This window comes from Cajanus cajan, chromosome 3 (assembly GCF_000230855.2).
Source record: "Cajanus cajan strain Asha chromosome 3, NIPB_CcT2T_4, whole genome shotgun sequence".
NCBI lineage: Eukaryota > Viridiplantae > Streptophyta > Magnoliopsida > Fabales > Fabaceae > Cajanus > Cajanus cajan.
The window spans coordinates 16,773,016-16,784,892 of record NC_138519.1 but is presented as its reverse complement, the minus strand read 5'-3'; the positions used below and the strand labels follow the sequence as shown (position 1 = coordinate 16,784,892).

Genomic DNA, 11,877 nt, shown 5'->3' with positions numbered 1-11,877 from the left:
CAGGTTAGATCTTTGTTGAAAGTTTAAGTTTGGTCCTGACTCCTGAGAGATTTGGCATTAATTTAGTATGTTCATCGGCAGTGACAAACTACAGATATATATTATTCATAAAATTTACAAACTGGTATAAAAATAATACTAAAAGCTTGCAAAGTTTATAGTTTCTACAAAAATATGTCTCTTCCATATGCCATATCTAACGTCCCCAATTGAATAGAAATGTGGTGCCAACTTCAAGTGGCCTAAATTAGTAAAAGAACACGACTTCCACTCTATGTTGATACTTCCTAAGAAAAACAAGCCATCCACTTTGAGGGAAGAAAAAGATAACAAAATAAGGAAAAGAAATGGAAAGAAAAAGACTTGAGGGGTAAGGATGACACTAACTAAGCCTGATGCTAGAAGCCTCGGGTTAAACAGCTTGTCTCCGTGTCAATAACTAAACTGTAGAGGATGTCCCATATATCAAATTCATCTTTTCATAGAATTGGCATTCCCAGATCTTCTAGACATCTTCATGAGCTTGACTAGAAACCTCCGGTTGATTATCCAAGGGCATGTATTGGGCCATAATTGCCCTTATCTCGGAGTCCATATATTTCTGCAGAAAATTAATGTTTCTTTCAAACTAAACGAGTATAGGATGTCAATTGAATATAGTACCTTTATATAATAACAACTATAATATCAGGGGGGAAAAATGCCAAAAGAAAAATAGTCATTTGAATCAAATTCCAATTCAGGAGATATTTCATCTGTTTTAAAATATTTTACTTCGAAATATTAGTTTATTTTAATTCCTATGTTGATCTTTTTGGTATTAACCATGGTTTGTTGACATGACACATCGAGCATTGTAGTGTAACAATATTGTCTTAAACTAGGTGTATCAAGGAAACTCATCGTTCCTGACTCTAATCGGAAGTCTTTTGACAATACAGCGAGCTGCATGCTACTTCAACATTGGTAAAAAGGATTTTTTATATTTTAAATGCTATAAAAATTGAAATTATTCAAATTAACATAAATGCCTCTTTTATCTAAATATATATGCCTTAAGGAAATTTTTGTCAAAGTCACACTGTTAAAGGACAATCAAATCAGCAAGAATTTTACCCGGATTCTGTACTTGTAAAATGCATATCCCCCAGCACCAGCAATAGCCAAGATCAGAATAACCAACCAAACAATACCCCCACCAGACGCTGTCGCAGCATATTTACCTACATATTTGTAAGATATGACAAGAGTTAAAATTGAATAAATTTTTTTTCTTTCAAGTCTGAACAGCTATTCAAAGAACATAACATTGATAATTAGAAATAACTTGGAAAAAAATTTAGAAACCTTAAAGAAATTACATATAGAATAAGTAGAAATGAAATGCCAAATTGAGCATTATTGAGTGACCAGTGCAAAGTCATGCATGGAGAATCATCAATCAAATTTTAATGAGTTACAAAATGGCATACAAAGAGTTACAAAAGCTTTTAAAAAAAAAAAAAAAAAAAACTCACCAATACACATGTCATTTTCTCGCGTGTAGAACAAACCATCATTGCATGTGCATTCATAACTTCCCCAGGTATTTTTGCATTGGCACTCTGGGCACTGGCAAGCCGTTTTTTCTTTGCACTCATCCACATCTACAATATAATCAAAACAAGAAATATTAAGAGAAAAAACCTTTCAGATTTGCAGAATAGCTAACAGCATGACTATTTACTATAGGATCACATTCAATCATTCTGAAACAGTTAACTAAGATAAGTAAATGCTGATGTATTTGTCTTTTTCATTCAAAGGATGGTACTAGAGGAATAATGTTATTTCCTCATACATTAACCTCCTATTAATTCTCCTATACCTAATAAAGTATTAAGCAAAAAGTAAATATGTTTAATATCTTGGAAACATAAAAAATATTCAACACTTTCTTCATTAAGTTGGAATTACAGGAAGATGTTGTAAGAAGATCTATAATTATTTATATTAGAACAGCTCAAACAACTTTTAGACATTAAAGTACCTTTACAGGAGTGGAATCCATCACCCCTGAATCCAGGTGGACACTTGCAACCTTTGGTGTGGTCATCCTTCATAATCATTTAGGAAACAGGAATCATATAACAACAATAAAAGAGAAAGAAAAAGAGCACACAAGCAAGGTCATATAAAAGAGGATGCAGAGGATTACTTACAATACAAGCAGAGAAAGACCTGCTACCTTGGGTTTCCTTCCAACAACCTCCATTGTTGATTGCACACCTCAAGGAGCCTGTAGCTGCTTAGAAATTCAAATATGCTATAGTTAATTTATAGCATAGGGATGAAGCGATTTATCTAAATTAAAGAAACTAATTTACCTTCACAATGAGTATATCCATCACCAATAAATGGTACATTTTGTACAGTAGGGCATTCACATACTCTTCCTCTGAAAGTGTCCTATAATTAGGAAAGCGATTAAAACCAGAAGAGCCTGACCCCACATGTATTAAAGTACAGTGATATAAATATTTGACAAAAATATGGCCGACAGGATTGAGTTAACCAAATACCCTGCATGCAGTAATGTTAGCAGCTTTGTCCTGCCAACAACCACCATTGTTTTGCAAACACTCATTTGTTTCCATGTCTGCAAACAACAATCAATGGCATCTTATATCAATTCTTTTATCCAACAACTATGTAGGTATGTCAGATTTAATCTATTGGTTCTTCTCCATGGATGTTTGGGAGGTAGGGGTAGAAAAGAAGAAATGAAAAAAGAACCTGGGGCTAAACAAATTGATGGCTCAGTGGTCTCTTGGAAACCTGAACAGATTGCCTTGAGTACTGCTGCTCTTGACAGCTTACCTAAAAGCAGTTTTAAAAAAAAAAAAAATTATACAACAGAACAAGGTAAGACAGCCATCAAGATATCCAGAATGGTTGTCTCAGACCTCTGTATTGTCTGTTGTTTATAATAAGAGTAGGTAGTATAGTAACATCACCACGATCGCCGTTGCCAATCTGAAACCAAAAATCATAAAACAAAATGATCTAATTAAAGAACAAGAACAATCTAGAATAATGCCATCAGAAGTTCTCCTCCTGTAAGACCAACCTGTGCATCCTGCTCAGCATTAAGAACAGGGTTGTCGACATTTGCCGTAGGATCTCCAACACAGTCTTTAACTTTTTTCAAATCAGCACCTGTAAAGTGTATGAGCAATGAGTAAACAGGCATGCAGCATATCCCAACTTAATAACGTGAAAAAAAAAAAAAAAAAGAGAGAAACATTTTCCCAGAAATTTGGGATAACAACAAATAAGAAGTTTAATTAAGTTCATGCCAAAAGATAAATAAGACTATAGCTATGACTTGATTTTTGTGTTGATTTTGAGGATAATGGCAACGATATTTGTATAATGAAGATACAGATTTGTTTTGTTCCACATATGTATAAAAGCTCCAGTATTTGAAAAAACTGAAACTTCTTGAAGCATTGACAAGAAAACTAAAATCAATAATTACATAGATTGGAAAGGTTTTGCCCGATACTCAAAATCAAAAGGCAAAGAAATGCAAAGTGTATGCAAAGGAACATGCAGTATCCAACATACCAAGAGATTTAATAACTTGATCTGAGCATTCTTCAGTGTACTTATTCTCTCTCATTGGACAGCGGATCGAAAAGTCAGTGACATAGTCCCACCATTGCCAAGGTTTTCCACTTTCATTTGCCACTTTAAAGAAGCATGCTTGACGTAAATTTTGGATAACAACATCTCTACCATTGTACCCTCTGCTGAAATCTAGCTCAGGATCTGGAGCACAGTATCTCCCATTATTTATGCACTGGGACTTGCACTGTTGGCTTAATATAAATGCTTCTGGACAATACCAAGTTATATAGTGAGGGGTGAACTTTGCAAACCCTTTCTGCTCAAGTAATTGAGCTGACCCTTTGAAACTCTGGACAAAATTAATTTCACTTTCACACTTTGGTCCACACTCATCATTGCTACTTGTCCAAAACTCATACTCAACTCTCTCATCAGGGTGTGGAAGAGCCTCTCTCCAATCAAGATTTACGTTAACCATGGCCCCATCAGAGAGAGCCCTCTTGATGTTATCCCCTAGTGATTTGCTGATAAGGGCAGAAGGAATGCTGATCTTCTCGATGTAATCATCATTATTTGCACCATTCCCTTCTTCAGGAGTATCCATGGTGATCAATGGTTCTACCCTATCATCTGCAACAAGAATAGCTGCTGCTCCACCTTTTTGTGCATTCCACGCCTTTAAAGTGAAGAAGCAATCTATCCAAATGACAAAAAGAAAATTTACAAACTTGAGAGCCTTATTATTGGAATATTTCTAGAAACCAATGATGTCAACAATTTGGCGCCAATCACCACACAATAATGTGATGAATAAAAGGTACCAAAATTTACCAAAATATAGGACAAGAAGTTCCCTTGAACTTTACATCATATGAGAGGACCTTTCTAAATTTGTGATACCAACTGAAAACAGAATATTTCTAAGACAGACACCAATTCAATTGATTAAGATTTTTTTTTTAATTTTCCTTGTTGTTACATTGGAGATCTACGCATATAGGCAAGGGAAGGGAATAAAGGCTCCTCTTAACATTATCACCATATCAACTAAGTCATGTAATAAAGTGCAATGCAATTCTCAGAAGATTCAAAACTCCCATAACTAAAACACACCATGGAACTGTATACCAAAAAGAGAGAAAAAAATGCACACACCCCATTATCCCTGATTGTTACCCTCCTAATAAAAGCCCATGTATAAAAACTTTAACCACCAAAGATAGTTTCACATATTCTTTTAGCAAAATTCTCCTATCAAAATTGGAATTTCATTCCATAAAATTTGCATTAAAGATCAATGTAATTTTTCAAAATGAAACACTAATTCTGATGGAAGAATCATACTGAAAGCACTTAATGAAACCCATCGAAAGTTGTATCTTATACTTTTTTCCTTTGTTGGCATATTCAAAAACTGAAGAGTATTCAAAGGACTAAGAGGTAGCTAACCTCCCCGATCAATTAGAACAAAGGTAGGGAATGTTCCTGGCTTGGAACCCAACGAGGAATCAAAGCTTTTACATCCATTCCGATTGGACTTGGGGTACAACACAGAGCCAATCATGGTTCCTCCATACTTGGGAACCCCAAAATTTCCAATTGCACATTCATATATACCTCTCAATGATTTCGGAGAAGTGATTTTCAAATTGTTCTTTTCCACCACAAATCTGGCCACACAAGACCCCCAAAGAAAAACCCATGCACACCAAAAAAAAATTTGCTTTGTCCTCATTGTCATATGCTTAACTCTTCCACTCCAATGTAGGAAGATCTCAATCAACAAAAAAAGAAAGAATAAAAAAAAAAAAAAGGAAATCCTGTTTTGTTGGTTCAGTTAACAACAACACTGAAATTCCAATGTCATTGAGGCACAACCTGGATCAAATGAAGAGCTTAGCTAAGTGAAATGCAATGCATGCTGAAGAAGGAAACCCAGATTGGGAAAATGAAAACAATGGCTGATACGTGGGAGAAGAGAAAAACATCCAAAATCAAAACCAAAAGGCGAAAGAAATGGACAATGGGGTGGACGGGTTAGTTACATTCAACGGTAATTGCACTCATCGCAATATAAATACAATTTCAGCTTTCCTAACTGTACATTCCAAGATTATTTATTCGTATAATAAAAATGGTAAATGTGGTTTTATTCTTTGTTTTGGTCACCAAAGTGCAAATTACATACCAGTTTTATAGATTATTAATTTCGGACAACATTACTGATCATTTTTAAAAGAATTTTCCTTTTCAACTACATTTTTTCTACTTGCAAACTTGAACCAAAACCTTGTATGAGGAATTTGAGTTCAATGTAGTCATTCTACCAACATGGTATTCTTTGTGAAATATATAGGTTTGCTCTTCTAATTTTTATTTTAATTCTTATAATTTGTATAGAAAAAATAAAATATTCTCAAAAAAGTTAAAATAGTTTATTTCATAATTTATTAATAGTGTGGCATGCATCTAAATATATCCTATTACATGTTGCTTTACTGGTATAGTATATATGTTTAGATTTGTGCCATTCACCGTTTCTCTTTTTATTATTATTATTTATAAGTAAAATTAACAAAAAAAAAATGAATAACTCAAATCAAATTTAATCAAAAATGAATTAAAATTAGGGTTGCGATACACTTACAATTCATATAACAATGAGAAAATATTAATTTTTTATCTATCTCTCTGTTACATAATTTATTATATTTTAACTTTATCTTCTGTTTTTTTCTCCTCTCTTTTAGATAGTTGTACAATTGTACAAATATATTTTCCTTAAAATTGTATTTACATACTAATATAATGTATGATACAATTCACAAATAATCATGTCTTTTAAGCACATGATAAGAAAAAATTTACATCAAATTTGAAAGATAAAAATATATTTAATTCTTGTCATTATAAATACTAAAATTATTATTATTATAATAACATTTATATACTATTATTATTATTTAACATTTATGAAAGTAAAAGCAAAACCGATGGTAAAGAAAATATATTATAAACATTTTTATATGAAAATTAAGGTACATTATTTCAATTTTCTTTTTACCTTATTTGGTTAATAATTAAGTATATGAACATGTGATTAGTATATGACATTGTTGATATTTAAGAATCCACTTGAGTCCGTGGGTTTAGATTTTTATAATTTAAATTTTAATAGGTTTATATAGTAAGAATTTCTAAAATTTAGAAGAATTTGAAGAGCTTTAAAAGGACATGGTTTTTTTTTTTTTAAATAATAATAAAATTAATTAAAAATTTAACATAAATGATAAGATTTGAATAAAGAAAAGTATATTCAAAAAACATTTTAAATTTTCTAATTCATGTTATCTTAAATAACATTTTTTCACATATAACCTTTCATGCATCGACATTTTCTCATTCATATTATCAAATTAGAACAATAAATTTAAAATATGATATTCATTTACCGACAATATTAAAAATAAAAATTCATTTACTAATTTAATTGAAAATCCATCAAACTAATATGATTTAACTCATATTTTAAATAAAAATGAAACAGGTGTCCAAGTTATTTTCAACTAAACCTATAATTATTATTATTATAATATTAAAATTCAAGTTTACATTACATTACATATAACTTAAAAAGTAAAACTAAAAGTAAGTATCAACTCCATCTCTTAATTCACAACCAAAACATGTCATGGAGGTGTTCAAGCCGAAAGGACATTTTCTACTCGTGACGACATGTGTCCGATAAGTGTTCAACACGCTATTCTATATATGTGTCAATGTGTCATAGTTTATAGCCATAAGTAGGCGTGAGCAGAAAATTTCGCCCCGACCGAAATCGAAAGTTTCCGCGGTGAGTTTCTTAGTTCGGCCGGTTATTTTTGGTTTTTTCAGTTTTGCGGATTGTTAGACTCGATTTGTAATGGGTTATGTTGGTCGGGTTCGAGTTAAAATATTTGAACCCGTCGGTATCCATACCCGACCAACCCAAAACAATTAAAAGGTATGTTATTTATTCTTGTAAAGCTAGCACTGCGAGAGTAAAACTAAAAACCCTAAGCGCCTGCTCCGCGAAACCTTCTCTTCTGCTCACAAACTAGAAACCCTAACCGCCGCTCCCGCTACCTGTCCCGTCAGGATCATCCCCCTGCAGCACCCAACCACCACGTCCTCCTCGCCCACGCTAAGTGAAGCCTTCGCGCGCTAGACCGCGAGGCTCCGACGAATGACGTCTCTCAAATGAACCCTATCATAGGGGAACGGTTTCGCTTGCATGGACGACGAGGTTCATCATTGCAGCCAGAACGAACACACCTACGCTTGCTGCTGCGAGTTTTGTACTCCTCACTACGACGCTGTCGGATCCACCGCGGTCATCACTGTCATCACGCGGGACAAAATCATCGTCTCCAACTGCGACGACTCCCGCGTTGTCCCCTACTGCAGTGGCTTCGCCATCCCTCTCTCCTCCATTGTTGTTATCTTTTTTTATTGTTTAGATTTTGAAAAAAATAACAAATAAAAATAGGACCCAATATGACCCAATCCGACTAAACCGACCCAATTAATCCGAGACCCGACAAACCTGAACCCGATAAACCCGAAACACTGTTACAGTCGAAAATGGGTTAAATTTTTTTTTGGTCGGTTTGGATTAGGCTAAATATTTTTGACCCGAACCCAACCCGTGCTCAGGCCTAACCATAAGACAGACAACTTAAAATAAAACCTTAATGAGGAACAATTTTAATAATTCAGCTTCTTGTGTGATGGACATAATTCCAAAATAAAGCCCAAGTCATCTACAAGTGTTTCATATATGTAATATTTCCAATCTCCTACTGTCAGATTATTCCACTCGAGATTCCAGAAAACAATGAAATTATAAACAGCTTAAGCCTTAAGGTATTAGTAGAAACTCTTCGGATGCATAATTTCAAGAGAACAATTTATTACATAATGCAGCTCACATTGTCATAAGATGGGATAGCTGATCAAATTGAGGTACTATACTTCCCAAGAGAATCAGTCATAAAGTAGCTTCACAAAGTGGTGATGATATAATAATAATTAGAAGTCAATGTATTGTAATGTTAATAAGCTTTTAAAAACTCTTATAAGCTTGTATTTTAACATGCTTTTAGACAACTATGTAATTAAACATGTCTGATGGAAACTATCATGATGAGGGATCATTGATTCAGGTATTTTGAACAAGTATGCTAAAGTGATCAGGGAGGGACTTAACTAAGGCCAAGAAATGTATATCCGCCACTATAAATTGATTTGTTAACTTGCTAATCTGCAGAGCTTGCAACAGAAATTCAACCTTCTACACAAATCTTGTCACAACCTTAAAAAAGAGGATCAAACAAGTCAAAATAAAGAAGGTGAATTCAACAAGCATTGTGTAAAGCACCCATCACAAATCAGCCAGTACAAACTCAAAATTTGAAGTCAGATGCTTTCTTGCACGAAAAACTCCAAGCTTGGAAGCTCTTGCAAAGATCACCATTGTTCTCTTGGACGGCCATCAGGAAATACAGGAACAAGAACCTTTTCATCCTTCTGTCTTGACTCTTCAACTTGTTTAACAGTCTTTCCTTGTCCAATCTCCAACATTTCAGCATCCTCATCAAAATCCGGCGGCAAATCGTCATCATCTTCATCACTCCAGTCATTAACATCATCATCATCATCACCAGAGTCATCAAACCCAGCATCACTCATTAAGTTATCAACTTCTGACCAATCTTCTTCCTCTCCACCACTTTCATCTTCTCTGCTATCACTTTCTCTCATGCTATCTTCAACTACCCTGCGACCAGCTCCCCCGCGAAACCGAGGAACATTAACAAGGGAACGAAGCTTTTCCTTTATAAGCAACAACCTGTCCTTCTCCACCAACTGAGAATCTCGATAACCTTCCCTCAAAAACACAGAATCCCTATCTCCTTTGAGGGAGACATAAAACATATCAGGATGCCTTATCAACATCCCCCTCAGCTGCTGAGAGAATCTAAACTCCTCTCTAAAATGTGTGAGATGATCCACAAGCGTTCGCTTCTCAAGTGTGAGACTCAAGATCTCATGAACAACTCCACAAGCATGCTTCTCCTTCTCCCTAGACCCTGGCCTGAGTCCTGAGAAATCCGAGTAAGGCGAAATATAAGGCAAATCCCTGAATTGCATAATCTTCCTCATCTCACCCTTGGAAAGATTAAGCCCCTTAGGAAGCTTCACCCTATTGAACCTAGGAGGCCTGTCTATGATCAAATTCTGCTCCTCCATTTCCCTAATCCGATTCTCCTCCGCCGACAACTCAGCAGCCGACACGGCTAGCTCAGGATCCCAATGAGTCAATTCCAAAGCAGGGCCACGCTGTGTTGCCACCACTTTGAAGAACTGTGGGTACCTATGACAAATTGTGTCACGAAATTCTAGTGGCAGACCCAAATCAGTCTTGAGATGTGCAATCTTCTCCAACAAAATCCGTTTTTCAAGTGACATCATCAACAACTTCCTAAGCTTCACAACAACCAACTCCTCCATTTCATTCCTAACCCTCAATTCCTCAAAATAGAGCCTTTCAGCTTCATTGGTCATTTTGAATTTGAGAGAGTAAACCCCTTCTTCCATAATCTCAAACACTGCAGGGAATTTCTTCAATATGGCAATAAGCCTCCTCTTTTTATCAAGACCTAAATCCCTTTTGAACTTACCAAGTTGCTTAAGCGACATAATCCTATCTGGTTGAGTCACAAGAATCTTCCTTACCTTGAGGACGAATTTGAGCTTCTTGTCCCTCTGAATCACGTTGTCGAAGGGAAGCTCCTTCCTCCTCTTCACCGCTGCCGTTATCGTGGGCCTCAGCACACCCGATTTTGCTCTTTCGTGCGATTGTGACGAGACCCAACTCAAGTTTCTGCCCCAAAATTGGGACTTTTGGAGGGAGCAATTGAATTTGACGGAAAGATTGGGTTTTGGATGGAAAGGGAGGTTGTTTGAGATGAAGAAGGGTAAAGGGGTGGAGGATGAAGGTGAAGAAAGTAGGAGTGAAGGCTCCATGGAATCTATCACCAACACCCAACAACAATAACAAGAAGAACTAGGTTAAAAAAATGTTTCCTTGATGTACACACACAAAAGCTGAAAAGATGTTTTGCAAACAACAGAAGAAGAAGATACTCAGTGCTCTGCTCTAAGGATGCAGCAACACTTGTGAGTTGTAACGCTAAGCCTAAACCCCGGTGCTCGAAATATCTCAGGGTTTTATCTACAAGTTCATAAATAAGATAAACCAGTATTTTAAGAATAAATATTTATTTTATATAGTAAAATCCATGGTGGATGAGCTTTTAAGTAGTGTTTTGGTAGATCAAAGTGTACACCGTTAGATATATTATTTTAATAACAAATGATAAATATGAAAGGTATACTTAATGTCTCTATCGATAAGCTTAATGTATATAGTATTTTGATGCTTGCTTCATAAAAATATATTATTAATTTATTTATTCATCTTTGTAAATAATAATTTTATAAAAAAAAATTGTCGCATTTGTGTATGATAAAATCTATTAACACTTAATTGTATTAAGGTTTGAGAATTTTTTAAAAGAGGATTTATTCTCTATAAGTTATATAGATTTTTTTGGTTGAGGGATCGGTTAAGGGGCCTTTAATATTGGCTAAGGACTTTCAGAAGAAGATAATTAGCTTGAAACTCATGAAGAGTTCAATAAGATTCTGTGTGTTTGAGGTTGTGAGAATCGAGTTACAACACCACCTCATCCATCTCCCTTTAAAGAAACAAAACAACAACGTTTTGGACTTGTATGACGTTTTGAAGATATTCTTGTTAGACATCATTTGCATATTCTCCTTTAGGTTGGACCCTATGTGTTTGGAGTTGTATCTACCTATATGGGACTTTGCTATCACCTTTAACTTGGCTTCAAAGGTTTATGCTCTCTTCTTTTGTAAATGCAACAAAATCAAGGTGTAATTAGTGTGTGTCAAATTGCTCATTTATTGGTCCCATTTAGGTGTGACGAAATGGAAAAGCAATAAAGTGTTGTTGTGGTTTTATTTCGGTGTTGAATATAGGTGGAAAATTTTACAATAATTGGTGTTCTGCGATAAGTTGTTCTTTTATAGTGAAGTGTTTTGCTAGGGAGATGTATTCATGTCAACAAAAAATTTTAGTCTACAATTTCATGCATTCCTGTACATTATTTTCATCATGTTGTTACAAGAGATCCC

General features: G+C 34.8%; 2 protein-coding genes across 2 annotated transcripts; both read right to left on the bottom strand.

Moving 5' to 3' along the window:
• Window positions 1–127: 127 nt before the first annotated feature.
• Window positions 128–5,692, bottom strand: LOC109801881 (vacuolar-sorting receptor 1). The gene is made up of 12 exons (XM_020363039.3): window positions 5,062–5,692; window positions 3,610–4,308; window positions 3,110–3,198; window positions 2,946–3,015; window positions 2,776–2,859; window positions 2,562–2,638; window positions 2,367–2,448; window positions 2,202–2,284; window positions 2,030–2,096; window positions 1,518–1,646; window positions 1,117–1,223; window positions 128–601 (listed from the first exon to the last, which is right to left on the bottom strand). The coding sequence occupies exons 1-12, from the start codon at window positions 5,351–5,353 to the stop codon at window positions 506–508; spliced, it is 1,875 nt and encodes a 624-aa protein (XP_020218628.2). The 5' UTR covers window positions 5,354–5,692; the 3' UTR covers window positions 128–505.
• Window positions 5,693–8,860: 3,168 nt separating this feature from the next.
• On the bottom strand, window positions 8,861–10,885 carry WTF1 (Ubiquitin carboxyl-terminal hydrolase family protein). Its single transcript, XM_020368839.3, has one exon. It carries the CDS (start codon window positions 10,678–10,680, stop codon window positions 9,121–9,123), a length of 1,560 nt encoding a protein of 519 aa, XP_020224428.1. The 5' UTR covers window positions 10,681–10,885; the 3' UTR covers window positions 8,861–9,120.
• Between the last annotated feature and the right edge of the window lie 992 nt (window positions 10,886–11,877).